Below are 20,044 nucleotides of genomic sequence, written 5' to 3'. Positions count from 1 at the left end.
TATCCCGACATTAACCCTTCTTTTTGTAATCTCCGGTCACGTTTCCTTTTACCGTCTATTTCGGACTTTTTCGACGACGAGGACTCCTTATCCTGTGACTCAGCATATGTATGGTCCTCCATTATAAATAACCGTGCAGTGCATCCTTTTAAACTTGCCGCGGCAGTGACAAGCGCCTCTCTCTGCTCTGCTCCTCCGCTTCTGCTGGCTTCAGTCACGTGGCGCTGGCTCTGAACGAAAACGCGTTGTGGAAACGCGTTGGCTTAGTACTTTTTGTCCCTCTCTGCTATTATAGTTTTTCAAGATGGCGGAACTACATGGAAGCATAGACAGTATGCATGGAAGCCTCCATGGACCTACCCGTCCCATGTATATAAAGATAATAAATTCTTCATTTACGAGGATAAGTCAGATAATTAGCAGAGGTATTTGTATACCATTGAGGACATATTTATGAATAAAAATATTGATTTTAGATAATAAAATACCTAAAAACCTACACATTGTCCCTTTAAGGCATGAATAATTTTTACAAGGAAAAAAACACTTAAATATGTTATTTTGGTGATTAAAGATGAGTTTTAAGTGATACAGTTGTTGACTACAGGGGGACTTTAGAATAATAGTCTGGTTCAGGGGCGGAGCCAGACATTGTAAACATTCGGGGCTTAGCCCAAATCTAGTTTGTCCGGGGACATTTTTCCCACATTTATGGCAGTTATATGAACTTTTTTCCTTCTCTAATTGTTTTTTGCCTTCATTATTCTGAAACCAATACAACACATTTGAGGATGTCAAAGTTTCACTCTTGCCACCTAAAAAGAGCCAAACATTGTCTGATGTAACTATTTTCAAGTTACATAAGATAGGTAGGGTAGGAATTTGGCATAAACAGCCTTACTAACTTAAAACCAAACTTTATACTATGTAGTTCATAGAATAAACAGTGTTCCCCACAGGATTTAGTGAGACTATGGGGTCTGGAGGTTCCTCTAGGGGGGTCCGGGGGAAATGCTCTCCCTGAAGAATTCTAAAGTTAGAATAATGTCAATTCCTTATAGTGAAAATCTATTTTAATTTGAAAAATTACCAAAAAATAATATTGTCGTCCCCCTCATTTTGCAAGTTTCACTCCTTTACAAATTATGTAATATTCCTAAATATTGATGGCCGGCTGGCTGAAGGTCTGGCTCTGCGAGACTAGACGTCATCAGGCTTTAGTCAGTCCTGTCCAAACTCACAGAAACACAAGGGGGCAGCACTTCAACTGATTCTTCTTGGTGCATGACCATACAACATAAATCTACAGATAGTCATAGTAAATGCCTGTGCTTAACTTTCAGAACATGTTGTTCATCCTCTAAATCAGGGTTCACCAATCTCGGTCCTGGAGGGCCGCTGTCCTGCAGAGTTTAGCTCCAACCCCAATTAAACACACCTGAACCAGCTAATCAAGGTCTCACTAGGCATACTAGAAACTTTCAAACAGGTGTGTTGGAGCTGGTTGGAGCTAAACTCTGCAGGACAGCGGCCCTCCAGGACCGAGATTGGTGAACCCTGCTCTAAATGCATAAAACCAAGGGTCAACAACACCAAACAATGCACAAGCTGTTATATTCAACTTTTAACTTATTTAATAAAAGGTTTATAACCCCAGTTTCTGATATTTTTGTGTCCAAAAAATGGTCAGTGATCACCAAATTCATTCATCAAAGTATATTTTGTGTTTCACAGCTTTGGAATCAAATGGAGGTGTGTAAATAATGACAATTTATTTGTTGGGTTAACTATTGATTAGTACCAGTAATTAATTTGATCAAATGTTGGTTTGTAGTTGTACTCTTCTAACTAAGTGGAAATATGGTTAAAAAGGTTGAAGGCAGAATGTTATTGTGTGTTGTTATAAAATAAAAAGTATTTTTCTACAATAAATTATCAAATACAAAAGACTTAATTATGATTTATGATCTAAATCTAAAGGAATGGTTCACCCCAAAATGAAAATTCTGTCATCATTTACACACCCCATGTTGTTCCAAACCTGTATGAGTTTCTTTCTTCTGTTGAACATAAAAGATATTCTGTCGGCAAGGGTGAAGTTTTGGTTTGAACACTGAAGTGTGAGCCGTTTAGCGGGGTCCCGGGACATGCTCCCTCATGAGATTCATTTATTTTTTTGTTTATTTTTTGCAAATTGCACATGCATTGATAACATAACTGCAATAAAGTAATAGCCTAGTTAGCATTTACTGGTTTACATAGGATCCTAATATATTTTATTTTATTCAAGCACCTTAAAACTTTTTTAAATCAAAGTGCCATGGGGTCAAACTAACTTTAACATTTTCTTATATTGAAAATGTAAATTTCATCTCTTGGAATATCTGAAAGCCAGGTTTTTCCTAATATCTGTCATTATAAGCAGAACACATATCAGGGAAAACCCATTGTTTAGTCAATACTCTAAGAAGGTCCTCTTGATTCGAACTTGTACTTGGCCTAAAAAGTGACATAGGTCTTGTAATCGTTTAACAATAAGGCTGCATTTGTTACAGTAAGGACATAATTACAGGTAAGACCATTGATGGCTCCGCATTACCATGCTACAGCCAATGTTAACTTTTTTTCTTCCTTTTTTCAGTTGTAATGAAAAATAGCTACCTTCACATTCAGAAACTATATATACACAACATGCCACAGTTGTAATATTAATCTAAATTGAAAAATCTAATCCATTAACAAATAGGCTAATCTATTATAAATTCTACAAGTTAGTCAATTTACCACAATACAAACAATAGAATTTGATAAACTAGTAAAGGTGGTCTTAAGTATAAAAAGCTTTCTAATGTATGTTGGTGCAGGATGATGTTTTCTCCTCTTTTCATTAGTCTTTTTTGGTTTATGTGGCTGTTTTAGATTATGTTTGACATTCTCCATTGTGTTTTAAAGCAGCAAATTCTCAATAGATTTCAAATAAGTAGCACATTTTATCATCAGCGTCACGATGGGAATGGTTTGCGCAAATCTTATCACGCTTTACATTAAATGTAATCAAACATTTGAATGTAACCATCGACTTCCATAGTATTTTCGCCCTACTATTCCCTAATGTTTGGCTACCAACATTCTTCAATATATCTTTTTTTGTTCAACAGAAGAAAGAAACTCATACAGGTTTGGAACAACATGAGGGTGAACTATCCCTTTAATTGTTCGATTTGGTTCAAGGTCAGTATTCATTTGTGCCAAAGAACCATTGCTATTGCCATGATTGCTGGAAATGAAACGAGTCATTTGTCAGGTTCAGTTGATTTATTCACCAGTAAATGAATGTAAGGTAGATCGAGTGCTGCTCAACACTTTAAACACATACCTCATTGTGTAAGGCAGTAAAAAAGGCCACTTACAGGAAAAAAAAAAAACTTCCAGAGGTCATCTTCAGGACAGATTGCCATAAAGCCAGCATTCATTCTCAACCTCAGCAGTTCTGTGGTTTACATACATCCACACATGCCCTCAACCAAAATAAATACCATCACAGCAAGTACTGCGAGAAAATGAGCCATATAAAAAAAATAATAATAAATCACCAGTTATATCTGATCACTTCCTCCTATGAAGAACTGTGGGGGATTATTTTTGATTAGAGCAGTGGAAATCTGATGCATATATTGTTCTTAAAAAACAAACAAAAAAACATTTCAAATGTAATACTGACCTCTAATTACTCTTCCAGCAAGCATTGGAAAACCGTACAGAAAAGATCTTACACGTACTTGCCTCTGAAAAATGATTCCCAATTAAAAACAAATCAAATCAATCCACGTAAAACAGTCGGCTCTGTCTAAACCTCGAAGAATTCCTTAAATAGCAGCTAAATTAAAACTCAAAGGAATGTCGATGAATCCAGACTCTCTTTGTCTTTGCTATAACATGTGGCCTCTCTGATACGATGAGCAGCGTTTACAGTAGGACCACGAGTGATTTCACAGTAGAAGAACCCATTGGTTTCCATCACTCTTCTAGACGATTAACGGGACGCAAAAGAACAGTTCTAGATCAGACGGACAGAGTAATGTGTGGGTCGTGCGAGAGCCACGTTCAGTCAAACACGTAAGAACGAGGGTGGATGATGCGTTAGGCTTTCTTTTCCTGCAGGATCCCATGCAGTTCGTCTGCATCCTCTGCCGTTTTCACACGCACGAGCAGCGGGACGGGTGTGCTGGGGTTCTTGTCGTCCACGGGAGGGTTTGGCACACACACCACCATCACGTTGTTTTTGCCAGTTCGTGAGCAGGGCATGGAAGAGGGCACCATGATGTTCAGCAAGATGTTCCCTATGAAGAACCAGAAGAGCCAGTAAAGCACACATCAAATAGCCAGAAAGATTTAGTTATGATGCATATCTCTTAAAATGTTTTAGATGAATTTGGAGGCAGGGCTCGACAATAAGGACTGCGTCAATCGTAAACGTCACTCGGGAAAGTTGACGCAACTGTCACTTGCCTGATTTTTTTACTGGTATACTTGCCTGAAAAACGTTGTTTATTTTATTTGTATGTTTGTTCTATTGTATTTGTGCTCGTAATAAAAAAAAAGAAGCAATTTTACCTATATATTTACTAATTAGTGAAATATGATAATATAAATATATATACAAAATCCAAACTTTTGACCAGTAGTGTAATTTTTACAGTACTGGTTTAAGCTTGGATTAAGATTTGTAATGCATGTCTCTTCTGCATTGCTCACCAAGGCTGCTTTTATCTGATCAAAAATACAAAAACAAACAAAAAAAACTGTTTGAATGTATTTTAAAATATAATTTATTACTGTGATGGCAAAGCTGGATTTTCAGCAGCCATTACTACAGTCTGTAATGTTTCATGATCTTTTAGAAATCAGTGTGCATAAAAACAATACCAATTATTTAATACATTTATTTAACACAAAATCTGGGTATATTTCAGACTTGACAACTGTGTTGACCAATATCATCTGCAGCCCTCCTGGCTATGACTAATAATATAATAAGGTCTTAATAATAATAATAATAATAATAATAATACCCAGAAATGAAAATTCTGTAATTACTAACCCTCATGTTTGTTCAAAACCCGTAAGACTTTTTGATGAAATCTGAGAGCTTCCTGTCCCTCTGTTGACAGCTACACAACTGACACTTTGACGCTTCAAAAAGTTCATAAAGAGATCATAAAACAAATCAATGTTTATATGAGAATAAGAGCCTCAATTCAATCTGTTCATCATAAAGCGATCGAGTCTCTTCAGAAGATTTGGACTAAACCACTCAATTCATATGGATTAGTTTTATGATCTCTTTATGAACTTTTTGAAGCGTCAAAGTGTCAGTTGTGTAGCTGTCAATGGAGGGACAGAAAGCTCTCAGATTTCATCAAAAAGATCTTCATTTGTGTTCTGAAGATGAACGAAAGTCTATGGATGGGACGATTAACGGTTTCACGATAAACCACGATAAAATGTCCTGATGGTTAGGATTATCGTTTAAAATTTAATTCTCACAAAAACCATGTTTGATTATGGTGATTTTGAAAACTCGCAGTAAATCCTGTCCAGCATCAGTCTGGACGCAGCCGCAGCGCAACGTTGTTTTTTTGTACGAGAAGACATGGAGGAAAGCAGTGACAGCGCTTGGGAGATTCATCACCCATAATCCTCCCCGCCGCGGCTGCAGCTTCTCTGTGACGTCCAGTATTGTACATACTAGTCTCTGTTATCATTAAGCCCCACTAAAAATATAAAAAAATATTGTAAAGCACCATAAAGTTTTCGTGCACTATATTCAAGACTTCTGGAGCCATTCGATAGCTTAATGTGAGGTACAAATGAATATTTTCGTCGTTAAAGTTAATGGAAACTCATCTCTCCTCAGTCCTCAGTCATTCTCCGTCCATTCAGCATTCAAACAGCACGTCGCGTTCGGTTACGATAATAATAACGAGGAATCTCACTCCAGATCAATGTTCCCATTATTATACTTTATTTGTAGAAAAAGGTCTATGGTTTTTCATAAAAGTGCTTTATCTCGCTGGAGGTAATTTCTGTTTATAAATCATGAGTCTTTCTCGCGGGTGTCTGTTAGATCACACTGGAGTATAGAGCGCACTATGAATTGTTCTTCACCCGCACAGTAACTGAAATGTACAACTGTTAAAAGAAAAAGCTCAATAAACTGTTGCATAGATATGACACACTAATCAGCAATATCTATTCTCTTCCCCTTGTTTTCTGCACTTTTCAATGCGAAGCGCTGCGTGTAATCACTCCATGTTGCTTCAAGCGCTTCATTCTGTGCACAGGATGCGCTCTATATTGAAGCCTTTCATATTAGGCCTACAATACTTTTGCCCAATGAAAGATTAAGATTATTAATGGTCTTGTTCTGTCCTACCTATCAAATATTGTTGCCTCATGAAAAAGCTGCACTATACATTCAAAATAAATGTCTTTCATTTTATAGTATATGTAAATACATTTATTTGTTTTTCATCAATGTATTTTATAACAATACAAATAGCAATGTGGAACATTTTACCTTTTATTTTTTCCAAACTAAATGTTTTTTGTTTTTTTTACTATAATAACATTTGCTGCTGAATTATCCACTAACCTCATTTATAATAGCATTTTAATAAAACGAGAGAGCGCGTCTGCGGTGATAGAAGAGATATGCGCTATTATAATGTGTTACTATTGACGACGGTCATATAATTGAATGTGTATGCTTAAAAAAAGTGCATAGAGCTGCTAATTTTATTTGTTGATTTCCAAATATAAAACTTGTTGAAATGTTTTCAGTGTGCGTATCTGTTCTTTCTGAACATTTTCATTTCATTTTAACAAAACCGTGATAATATTGATAATCGTGATAATTTTGGTCACTATAATCGTGAAATTTTCATACTGTTACATCCCTAGTTTGGAACGACATGAGGGCGAGTAATTAATGACAGAATTTTCATTTTTGGGTGAACTACCACTTTAAACTACAAGCTAGATGACTGCATTTCATGAAATATCCTGCAGGGGGATCCAGATCTTCTCTAATCATGGCCAACAAACACACCATGTACCTTTCATCTAATAACTGCAATTTTATTTCACACTTAATATGAAAAAAGGCGCCATTGAGAAAGTGGTAACTGATTATTTCTTGTAATTGTGACTTTTTAAATCACACAATTTACATCTCACAATTAAAAGAGCCTGACTATTGTCATCAATATAATCAGCCTAAAAAAGGTTCTTTACAGACAATGTCAAGTATCTTGCTTTAGTTGACTGATGTATGCATGATGACTTACCCAGGTTTGTATCAGCGCGCACTAACAACTGAAGTTTGCTCTCAGCCACCATCTTCAGATGCAGCGTCCCGACCCCCTTCTCCTTAAACTCTCCGTCCTTCTTATAAAACAGCTTACACCTGCGGAAAGATCATTTTGAAACATAACATATACGAGAGACACGGGTGTTGTTTAAAGAGTGACGGGTACGTGATGTGTACTTTTTGGAGTAGAAGGCATCTTTCTCCTTGATCTCTTTCACCACAGGAACAGGCGGCTCCTCTGATTCTTCCCCATTTTCATCTAAAACAGAAGCACAGGAACTTCACATGAAAAATCATGTTGCAGCATTTTACTGAAATGTGCTGACTGATACTCAAAATGCGAGTCTGACTTCTGCTGATTTTATATTCATTATCAGCATTTGCGCAATAATCATAAATATTCTTGTTATAAGCGTGTTCTGTGAGAGCACAATCATGTCATCTGCAAGTTCTAACTGATAAAAATCAAAAATGAAAATTGTCCAGATAATTTCAGTAACAATTACACCCTTCATCAGTCAGTCACATGTATCTTGAACGCGTGTTCTTCCCTGAGGAACAAGATTTAGCCAGTGGATATTGAAAACATACACCTCCATTCCACATAACGGTTTGTCCAAAGAGAAAAATGAGTGACTATTGCGTTACAGCCATGTTGAAACTGTGTTTTATGACCTTTTTAGACTATTATTTATGTACATCGATAGTTTCTGCAGGACATTGAATAATGGTGTTGACTTCATTACTAATATTATAAAATGCAACATGTAAAAATAAATAAAAAATAAATATATATATATATGCGCACAGAACAGCATACATTCATGCTTTTACATTTTTTACAGCCTTCAATTTGCATATATTTGAAAAGAAAAATACTGTGCAAAATTGGGGAAGTTTTTAAAGATGAGTTTTTCTAATATTTATTTAAAACTATTTTATCCCAAATCTAAAAATACAGATTTTTTTAAATCTGATAAACTACTATCAAAATAGTTGTTAGGTGCATCTTGAATTATTGTATAAACATTATTTCGCCCTTTTCTGTAAGCAGATGAATGATGTTCTGTGATTATAGAGATGCATAACTCGGGTATGTTAAAGGAATAGTTCACTTAATTTAAATTTTGTCATTTACTCAAGTTGTTTCAAACCTGTATTAATTTCTTTCTTCTGCTGAACACAAAGGATGATATTTTGAAGAATGTCAGTAAACCAGACAGTTGATGGTAGCCATTTACTTCCATAGTAGGGAAAAATAAATAAAAATACTATGGAAGTCAGTGGGGTCAACAACTGTTTGGTTGATGACATTCTTCAATATATCATCCTTTGTGTTCAGCAGAAGAAAGAAATTAATACAGGTTTGAAACAACTTGAGTAAATGACAACATTTTCATTTTTAAGTAAACTATTCCTTTAAACATGGTCCTTTTCTACAGAATCTCTACAGAAAGAATAAATCATTTTCTCCCACATTTCAACTGAAATGTACCATTACACAATTTCCCTATAGCTCAAACAGCTAATATATCAAGAAAAATAGCCTAATAAACCCTATATTCCACTAGACTGAAATGAAAAAGAAAGATGCCATGAAATAAACTAAACACCACTTACGACCTTACAGCAAAAACCTATGAATCAGTGCGCTTGCTGTATTAGTGAACACACACACCTGCAGTCTGGCTGTTGCTGGCTGACACCGCAGGACTGACACTACTGACCGCTGATCCAAACACCGACACGCCTGAGGAGGAGGAGGTGGAGAAGGAGAAAGACGGTGCTCCACTGGACGTCAGCGCACCGAGCACAGAGCTGTCCACCTTCTGGCCGAAATTAAAAGAGACGCCCGGAGCCACCACAGCTGCTGGTTTGTCATCATCCTTGTCTTTAAAGGAGAAGAGCTGCGGTGCTGCTCCACTGACAGCAGGACTGGAGACGGTGGTTCCTGCTCCGCTCGACACAAGACGCTTCTCCGCCCCACTGTCTGACGTGCCGTATTTCCTCTCGATGCTGGCCAGGTGTCGCTCGTAGTCCCGGAAGATGGGGTTGAGGTCACACAGGGGGTTGTCGTTGACGTGTTTGGTGATCCAGTCGCGCACGGAGCAGTTGAGCGCGGTGAGCTGACGGTTGTACTCTTTACTGCTGGGGGCGGAGCCGTTGGAGGTGACATCATCCGTGGGCTTGGAGGGGGTGGAGCTGTTGAAGGTTAAGGGACCTGAGGATGAAGAGAGAGACGCTGGGTGACTAAGAGCTCTGAAGAGGCAGCATTTCTAACAGTGTGACGACTGCCGCCCATCCTCCCTCTCTGACTTTACAGTGTGTTGGCCGGCCAATTCAACGCTACGTCATGGCCTATATAAGAACACTAAAAGGTAGTGGGACAAAATGGAGAAAATTATGATTCTCTTATAAATGTTAACTGGGGGGTTACATTCCTGTGTCACCAGTAATGGTGTAACTTATGGATGGGGGGGTATAATCATGGGGGATTATTTATAATATATATAATATATAATTATTTTTTTTTTATATATAAAAAATGGCTTTTTTATATTAAAGGGGTGGTATAATGCGCTTTTCGAAAGATGTAAAATAAGTCTTTGATGTCCCCAGAGTGTGTATGTGAAGTTTTAGCTCAAAATACCCCACAGATATTTTTATATAGCATGTTAAAATTGTCGCTTTTTGAAGGTGAGCAAAAACACAGTTTTTGTCTGTCCTTTTAAATGCAAATGAGCTGCTGCTCCCGACACAGAGGGCGGAGTTTCAACAGCTTGTGTCCTTTTACCTCACACAGACATGCACTGAAAATTTCAAAAACTTTTAGCCTTTTATGTTCAAACCGGAGTCAGACAATGATGGAGAGACTCAAAAGAAGAAGTGACAACATGTAGACAACATTTCTGAATGGTTATTTGACGAATTTATGTAGCTTATGTGTAGTTATCTTCTAGTCATTAATTAGCATATTCTGTCTTGATAATCTATAAATCGTGTTCTGGTTTATGTAAATTTTAGGGTTCATGATGTCACTAACCCGGGAGGAATGTCGTGTAGTCTCTACCAGCTGTTTGTTGTAGTCCTTAAAAAGTGATTTCTTTAAAATAAAATATTTCCCTTTGCTTTGAATTTTGAGCGTCATAACTTTGCAGATGTTGTTTATGCTCAAACAGCAACATTACACATTAACTAAAGTTAGAAAAATGAAATCATATTCAACCACCCCTTTAAACAGTGGTTTACTAAAATTGTGTCTGTTTTTTAATTAATTCAGGTAAAAATAAAAGTTTAAGGATAAAAAAAAATCTCTGCTAATGCTGTAAACTATATAGGGAGCCCTTACTTGCACATTAGCTACTATCTATCTATAAATTACAGAAACGTCTGTCTGTCTGTGTGTGTGTCTGTGTGTGTGTGTATGTCTGTTAACCACATCTCTCGAACCGTTAGTCCGATGGATTTGAAATTTGACAGGTGTCTTGCCACGGGAACGAGTAAGTGTAAGTACAGAGTAAGTGCAGTGCACGTTGTTTGGATGAGAAATGCTAAAGATATCGTTAAATATATCATTTTTAAAAGGTTGTGGTTTAAAAATAAACATTCTGACATTAGAGAGTTGCATCATTCAAAGAAGCCCCAAGAAGGTTGTGGTTTAAAAATAAACATTCTGACAATCAGTCAGCTACACTGTTTACTTCTGGATATTATAGTTTGGTTCCAAAACGTGATAAATCCATTTTGATTAATTTGAGTAAAAATGTGTTTTCTTTACCAAGAAACCAACAATTACTAAAAACACACGAAAACTGATTTTGCACGGGCACTTTGCACTGCTCCCTGAATCGACACGCTTATTCATTTGTGGATGTAAACTGAATCTATATGTCAGCTATGCTGTTTACTTCTGAATATTATGTTTCATTCTGGTGCGCTTAATGTTATCGCTACTGTGTAATACTAGCCTATGCTATTCACCAACTAAACATATCCTATTCAATGCGTTCACAGTCTCTTTCACGGGCATCATTTGTAGTAGCCCATTCACAAACTGTTTGCTCAAGCATAGCGTTTTCTCTGAGTTCACTGTGTGCTTTCTACCATGCACAAATAGAAATGTCACTGAACTTTTGCTGTGTAATTGTAACAATGTGCACTCAAACACACCAAAAAACTGCGTTCACAGTCTCTTTCACGGGCACCAAACCAACAATTACTAAAAACACACACAAAAACTGATTTTGCACGGGTATTTTGCACTAGTAATATTAAAGGTTAACAACAGAGCCCAGACTATTTGCCTAAATTAAGTTGGAACACTCAAATAACACTGTATGCAAACTGCACATAAGGAAGTTTTTGCATTAACTTCTACATTTAATTATGTTTTTACTCCAATTCGTTGTTGAAATAGTCATTTTCAAGACAGATATTTTAAAGACATTAAATAATCAAGAAATCACTAACAGGTTAAGTAAAATAAAATGAAAATATATAGGCTAATATAGTGCATATATTTAGTGAAGAGTTAATTTCTCTAGCTGACTAACAAGCTGTGGACACTGAATGGTCTTCCTGAGGTAAATGTAATGCTACGTAGGATATTGTTTTAAAGCTGTTTTACTGATGTCTTTCCTCAGTTAAAACACTGAGCGATTACATGAGATATAATATGTTTCATTAAGTTGTACTGTATCTTTGAACATACCTTCAGATGTTCACTCACGTTTATTAGGAAGAGAATACGTGTACCGTTACACCCCTAATTACGATTTCATCAAATGTCAAGGAAGAAAAACTAGTTTTGTGACATACGGTAAACCTCAACAATGGGCTAGAGCTGGGCGGGGCGCGTTCGGTACGCCATGAGAGTATTTCCAGTTCAGTTTGAATATCGTTAGACCTCTACTAGCCAGGTATCAAAATGTTTAAGAAATACAAAATGGTATTGGATCAAGATAGGAATAATATCTCAAAAGTAGATTGAGAAAATACATAAAGCTTTGGGAAATCTAAACACTTCACCTTATGTTGTTTTTTGGTGATTGAACAATTGAACATAAACCATATTAAATTAAATATTATTATTACTCTGGCCTGAGTTAACAATTATATATTGCCAACCCATGTATTACATATTGAATCAGAACCAGAATGTTGAATTTTGTTTCAATGCCCAAATTATTCTTTATAATTTACCCCTTCAAAAATCAATGTAAAATCAAAAGTTTAAAATTCTGATGGCAATATTCATTTATAAAGTTACCTGAAAACATATTGGATGACATTTAAATCTTTTTTGATGACTTAATTGTTTTGACATAGAAATACATGTCCTATCAGTCAGAAACAATTTCTTTAGAGAACAAATATGCATAACTAGGCAATTAATAACATAAAAATGTCTTGTCAAAACTTGTGGTGCACTAATGAATCTCATTGGTTGTGTGACAGTTCAAACTCATGAGTGTAATGGAAGCTAATTCTCAAAGTGTTCACTGCTGGGCATCATGTCAGACCGGGTTGGTGCCACAACACTAAAAATACCAGTTTGTGGTTGATGAGGTAAACAGTCTCTGTGATTGCCAACTGAATAAAGCACAAATGCAAAAGCTGTGGAGATCTGAGAATACTGCTGCCCAAAATAGACAATGAATTGAGACCATATCCATAGTGAGCCACAAACAACTGGATTATTTATGAAGGTGGAAAGAGCAGTAGTCAGCGCACAACTCTTTCGCTTTATCTTTGGCTTCAAGACAAATAGTAGCACAGCATATGTGCTATACGTCCAAATAACATTAAAAAAACCAATCAATTAATAATAAATCTACATTTGCATTTAACTAGGAGTGTGCACGAATATTCAATCTGTAATTAATATTCTAAAAATAAAATACGATTAGAATTTTACTACGTTGCTTTGATGGGCGTAAATTAATCCATGATAACTCCCAAGCAGTTAAAACTCGCAGTTATAATTAAATGTGGTGGCACTGTGGAGCGTGTTAACAAGTTGATTGTATTTGATCACATAATGTTGGCGTCTGCCTCGTGAAGTTTGGAATTACTTTGATGAAAATGATCTTACAAAATGGAATTACTTTTGATCAAATTAATGAATATGACTTATATCATCACCACAATGAGAAATCACAAGAAATCCAAACACCCGTCGACTGAAGAAAGACAGCTGTCCACCACTGCATTCACGACTGCAGGCAAGCGCAGCTGTAACCCAAGTTAGCCGAGATGATACATTACCTTATCAGATAGCAAAATTATTTTGAGACTTATACTTTAAGTTTCGTTGAGGGAGAAAGGAGAACGGAAAATGCAAAGTGCTGTTAGAAACTTCGCTTAGCACACTGCGTCTCTGCAACTTCTGTCAGCGCAGCACATTCTCACTTGAGCATGTGGATATTATTGTTTTTCTCAACATGAACGTGAAACAATATAAACACTATAACTAGGCATGTGCCGGTATCAAATTTTCATGCTGCGATTAATTGATTGAGCTTTTATCACGGTATACGGTATTATCACGATATTTTAATTGCTCAAGAGAAACGGATGGATTTGGTAACTAAACAGAATTTTACACAATTTTCACGAATCTTGATTCAATATTGACTCTTTGGATAAATATTAGGTAGGCTACAGTAGATAGCTAATTTTTCTCAAGAAAAAAATATATCTCACATAATGCTGTAAACATACAGAGAGCCCTGTCAGCTGGTATTATTAAAGGTTAAAAATTAACAAATTAAATTAAATATAATTTGGTTTTCATTATAATAACAATTATGACAAGTAAAAATATAATACAAATGTAATATAGTGCACATATTTAGCAAAATACTCCTCTCTATAGCTATGTTTTCTAGTCAACTAACGTGTTAGTCATTAAATGGCTTTCCTGAGGTAAATGTAACGTTCTGTGACAATTGTTCACCTGCAGTTTTTTTTTGCCTCTTTCCATGGTTGAAAAACACTGATTGATCGATATTATGTATGAGGCATATATACCTTTCGGTAAGTTGTACTGTATCACATACGGTGTATGAATGAGTGAGTGAATGGGTGAATGTGAGGCAATGTAAAGTGCTTTGGTGGCCATAGGTCTGTGAAAGCACTATATAAATGCAGTCCATTTACCATTTACCATTTATCTTTAAATAAAAAGTAACAGATGATCGGTTTACTTGAACTTGAGGCGCTACAGCGATCGTTCACGTCACATTTACAAGCACCAAAACGGTATTTATTGTCTGAATTTCGTAATAAAATGGACAGAACATGAGAGCTGAGAATTCATATTTCATATCAAAAGTAACCTGCTCTGTCTAGTCTGTCGGTGTCAGTGTCCTCTTTGCTCCGTGATTTTTCTCTGCGTGAGAAAATGGATGTGTGGCGCGAGAGCGTGTGAAAAGTGTAGAGTCTCATGCTGAATGCGTAGAGTTGGCAGCCTTGCTTTTAGAAGGGGGATAAATCGTCGGCAGCGTTCCTCCTTCCGCCATGCTTCTTCTCCATGTGAGGATTCATTACTAGAGTGCGCACTGCGCCGCATGCACACAGTTAGTGCTTCTACATGTGGGGATTGTTTACATCAGAGTGCGCACGTGTTTCGCGCAGCATTTACGCAGTGTTTGTTTAAGTGGTTGATTGAAAATAAGCTAATGCGCGTTCTAAAAATATAAATTCTGATCTATTATTTTTCACAGTATTTTGAAGTGCCCGCGATAACAATATCGTGCATATTCATTACCGCGATTTATCGCATTAACGAATACCGGCACATGTCTAACTATAACCATATGCTGACTTGAGTGTACATTCTGTACGATAATTGGCACAGTCTGCTTTATTAGCGTTTTTTTTACGTTAGCGCTGCTTGAGCTTAAATGATTTTGTTCTTTATATTTTTTTGTTTACACACATTGTTTAATGTTTTCAACTAAAAGAAAACCTTAAGATATATAGCAAGCTTTGTTGTGTATTTTGCCTAATCGTAAGCTTGTTCAGAAATGGTGACAAAAACTTAAACTTAACTTCAAAAACAATTTCTACTTAAAAAATAACGTCTTTCTCGTTTAACGTCATTTCAATAAACGAATATTCGATTTTTACCGATTTTTCACACTAATTTGCTGAATGTTGACTTGAAATCAGAAAGTACTGAGTTCCTATTAATAATAATAAAATAAAAGCAAACGCTATACTTTTTCGCATACCGTTTACTTGCTTTGTTTAACAGAGATTTCGTTCGACCGCTACTATTCAAATCTATTTAACATTTGATTAATTTCTGTACCTGAAAACTACAGTTAGAACTTCCTGAAGATTCTGAAAAGCACTTAAATCTAACATTTTGTTTTATTTCACTGGTATCTAACATTTTGTTGTCATAACCTTATTACAATACAAGGTTACATGGGTCAAAAACAATAACTATTTTATTGCTTTTTTTGTGGTGGGGCCAGTAAAATTTTGATGAAGTGAAAATGGAGATCTTGCGAATCGGAATCGAGACATCTGTATCAAAGGACAGATGAATATTTACATCGTTAAATTTAAGTTTCACTGAAACTCTCTCTCCTCTGCGGCTGTCAGTCATACTTCGGTTACGACAGTCAGCATGGGAAAACTCTCCGAGATTCAATATTCCCATTATTATACTTGATCGGTTTACAAAGATCTTTTTATATTGTGGATTTGCATAAAATGACTCTTGATGGAGTTTATTGATGTTTCTAAGGCTATGTTCAGAGTGCAGTTACATATTGCGACCTCAATCTGAACAGTCATATCGAGATTTTGCATACCTGCAGTTATCAAGACAGTTGCGAAAGGTAGTCAGTGAAGGACAGTGATGTGTCAGAGCAAAAGTATTAAAGCGATGCCTCATACAAGATACGAGAGGCTTGTATCATCATATTTAAAAACTCTTTTCGCATTCTCGTCTTTGTTTTTAATATTGCATGTGCATTAATTCCCTGGATTCTGCGGCATATCACACAATAATTTCATGTCCTACGTGTTTTCTTCCATATGGCAGCCTGCTGTGTGACGTCTTTTTACCATTCTTTTGCGCATGAGGGTCAGTTCAGTACCATGATCTGTTCGCACTGGAATCTGATATTGGCCATGTTTAAAACAACAATGTGAACAGCTATACAAAAATCGAAATCTGAGAAATGAATTGGAATTGAGCACTAAGGCTTGCAGTGTGAACAGCCTAAATTATGTGGCAAGCACTGCCGGGTGTCTGTTAGATCACAACACTGGTGTGAGAGGACATGAATTGACATTATGCACACATAAGCAGTTTGCGCAGTAAAAGATTATTAAAAGCCTATCTTGTTCTGTCGTATCTATCATAGATAGTTACCCCATTAAAAAGCTGCACAATACATAAAAAAACCCCTCTTTTAATTGTATATTTAATTTCTTGTATATAATATTTTATATTTACACATCTAAACAACTTGTATAAGATTTATATATAAACCTTAATCATTGTTTAGATTACATCTACAATTGACTTTTTTTCATGAATGAAAAAAATAAATAACACTTACCACTGTTAGTTTTAGCAAACGAGGGAACGTTAAAACTGGCAAAAGATGGAGCCACTGATGCCACACTGCCATTGGTCAGGCTGGACATAGGTTTGAAACCAGCGCCATTACCAAAGCCAGAGAATGACGCTGTCCCTGCGGCCGATGTCAGAGAGAAGCCCTTAAAAGCTTTGAAAGCCCCTCCAGTCTCTCCCTGTTACAAAACAACAAAACTCATCTATAAATCACCCTCAAAACACATGACCGGATGCCTGCCGGGACACAGGACGAGTGTTACCTCTGCGCCGACATTACGACGCTTGGCTTTCTTGATGGAGCGATTCTTCATCACATCTTCAGTTGCAACTGAAAACATTCCTGCCTAAAGATACAAGACAATATTTTCAAACGTTCACTTATTCTTGGCTGAAGCACGTAACCGCTTAAACACAGTTTTTTTGGCATGCTTGAATCTGAAATAAAAATATCTCTCATAAAAGTATGTACAAGTAAAATTAAATCTGAGTAGTTGTGGGATTTGCAGAAATGGATACAGAGCGGAACAGGCTAGTGGTTAAGTGTCTTTTTAGACACTATGGATAAAAGCATTTCCACTGGGAATGTAAAGATGTTTCACAGTGAAAGTGTGTGTAGATAGTGAAAGGTGGCACACCTCCTCTCCTTCATCTTCCTGGTCCCAGTTCCTGTCTGTCAACTCTTTCTCTGCAATCCTCTTGGCCATCACAGCTCAGCTGTCAAATAAAATACATGGCAGACGTTTAGTCAGGAAGAAATACGATAGAGACAAATCAAACGAAACAGAGTTGGGATTATTGGAATTCCCTTTAGAACTGGAACTAAATGGAGAAATGCCAGATTAGATTACAAAGTAAAGGAAGCTTGTGACGCAAGTTACACCAGTAACGTTAGGAGATTTTGGATCAACATTAAAATATCAACTGATCCTAGTAGACACCTGGTTTAGTCCTCTGATCTTAAGTACACAATACGTGTAGGGTTAGTTTAGGTCTACGGTGTGGATCAGTTGAGGTCAAGGTTCGGTTGAGGTCTCGGGTTCATGACCAGGAAGGAGTCCTACTTAGTTAAATTGTATCTGTCAACCAAACCATCACATTTGACTCACTAAAGAAGAGACAACATTCAGAATCACATTATAATATCCATACAAATGAAATAATGCTGAAATTCTCTAAGATTTTAACAACATGAGTCATTAATTACGACTTTGAAGCGCATTTCATTTGAATGACGTGACAGATTGAGCAACTACCGGCAGATGAATATTAAATAGCTCAAACATGATTTTAATCGATTCATTTCGGACTCAAATCGCATTATACTATATTAGCAGCGAGATTATCTGTTTATATGGTGCGTTTGTGTGAATACGATGGTTTAAACGTGCTAATGACGGGCCGGCTCTTCAATAAAGATCAATAGTATCACGGATCAGTGTGAAACAAACCACTATTTAATAAAGTTATATACATACCTCACACAATTTCCCGCCAACCGTTCGCGCCACACACACACAGTTTCGACTGCTTGTGCTTGAATGATGACCGCGGGAATCTCAATCTCGCGCATACAGAAGCAGGCCGCGCGCTTACACCGCCATCTTACAAACGCATCTCACACTCCGCATGTGCACGCAGAGAAGTATTCTGCGCATGTGCAAAGAGAAGCGGCGCCCGCGCCTCACACTGCGCATGTGCGAAGAGCAAGAACGGCCGCAGGAGTCTGTGGGAAATGAAGTCTCTCAATGAATGCGGCATGTCTGGAGAACGCTGAAGAGAACGCAGCTTACAGTTTTTTTTTCAACTGCTTAAACACATTTTCAAAACTCTGCCTCTTTTTTCCAAAACTTTACACACAAATCCAAGAATTGCACACACAAAATGCAAAATGCCTTTGACATAATAGTTTTGGATATATCATATAGGCCTACACACAGTTACTCAAAACCTAAAGCTCCTTTTTCATGAACTCCTATGTACATTTCTGTACAAGATTTAAAGTAATTGGCAGAGAGATGTTGAAAAAATTCATGGCAAACAGGAAAGCAAGATTGAAACCAAACCTCTTTTTTTTTTTACTGTAAGCATTTGTGGTTGTGAATACAGTATTACACAGTCTGAAAAATCTATAACTTGACCTTTGGCCTATTTATATTCTAAAGCCATGATTGGTTGGTGTAAGCAGTGAGTGTTTGCACATGTGAGGAGTGTGTGAGGCACTGATGAATTACTGTGGCATTTTGATAGGTTGTGTTTGAAAAAGGAAATCAAGATATGTCCTGTTAGATTTGTGTGTGTTACATAGAGAATTGTGTGTTGTGGTTTGCAAAAAGTGTTTTATGAAATTGAAAACTGAGTCAAAGGCCTAGAATTAGAGTATGGGTTTGCAGATTTGGTGTGTGGTTCTGGTGTTTTAGTGTCAGGTTTCAGAAATTGTGTGACAAGTAAGGTTTTTTTTGTGTAAGCAGTTGAAAAAAACTGTAATATAGCGTAAATAACATTATTTTGTTTCAACGTTATATTTAAGTAATAAATTATGTAAATATTCAAAGGTGCTGTAAGGGACAACAATATTTACAGTAGCACAACCTTATTGCTGTTATAAAACCCAATTTATTTCCTCTAAAGCATTATTTTATAATCAAATTCTCAATGTATTTCATTCTCACACGACTTAGTCTTTACAAGTAAACTCATTTTAATAGTCACTCTGGCTATGGAAAGGTTTCTACTGCTGGATGTGAGCATTTGGGTACTGTGTACTTTCTACTTTCTACATGATGATGTTTATCTTGAGCAAACATCTACAGTTGATCTATGTGTGAGATGGCTTTGTAGTGCTACAGCATGGGTCAACCTGCGCGCGCGCGTGTGTGTGTATGTGGATATTATTCAGCCTTGTTTCCTTCTGTAGGCAGATTACAGGCACTTCTGGTCGCGGTGGCATGGAGAAACAGATGGCTGTGTTCCAATCTCTCAGGATCCCACACTTCTGTGCCAACTCAGAAGCAGGTGTTTCAGAAAGCAGGATATGGGCTATGCCAGAGGTCCTGGTGGCCACAGGAGAGCCC

At 36.8% G+C, this 20,044-nt stretch overlaps 1 protein-coding gene across 1 annotated transcript; it reads right to left on the bottom strand.

Annotated features, from left to right (window-relative positions):
• Positions 1-3,296: 3,296 nt before the first annotated feature.
• On the bottom strand, positions 3,297-18,632 carry nup50 (nucleoporin 50). Its single transcript, XM_084113073.1, has 8 exons — positions 18,449-18,632; positions 17,609-17,687; positions 17,234-17,317; positions 16,957-17,149; positions 9,051-9,593; positions 7,550-7,631; positions 7,350-7,468; positions 3,297-4,340 (listed from the first exon to the last, which is right to left on the bottom strand). Exons 2-8 carry the CDS (start codon positions 17,675-17,677, stop codon positions 4,141-4,143), a joined length of 1,290 nt encoding a protein of 429 aa, XP_083969199.1. The 5' UTR covers positions 17,678-17,687; positions 18,449-18,632; the 3' UTR covers positions 3,297-4,140.
• Positions 18,633-20,044: the final 1,412 nt, after the last annotated feature.

Source organism: Abramis brama (assembly GCF_963993115.1).
Source record: "Abramis brama genome assembly, chromosome: 4".
Classification (NCBI taxonomy): Eukaryota; Metazoa; Chordata; class Actinopteri; order Cypriniformes; family Leuciscidae; genus Abramis; species Abramis brama.
Note: the sequence above shows the minus strand (reverse complement) of the source record. Positions and strands in the feature narration are given on the sequence as shown.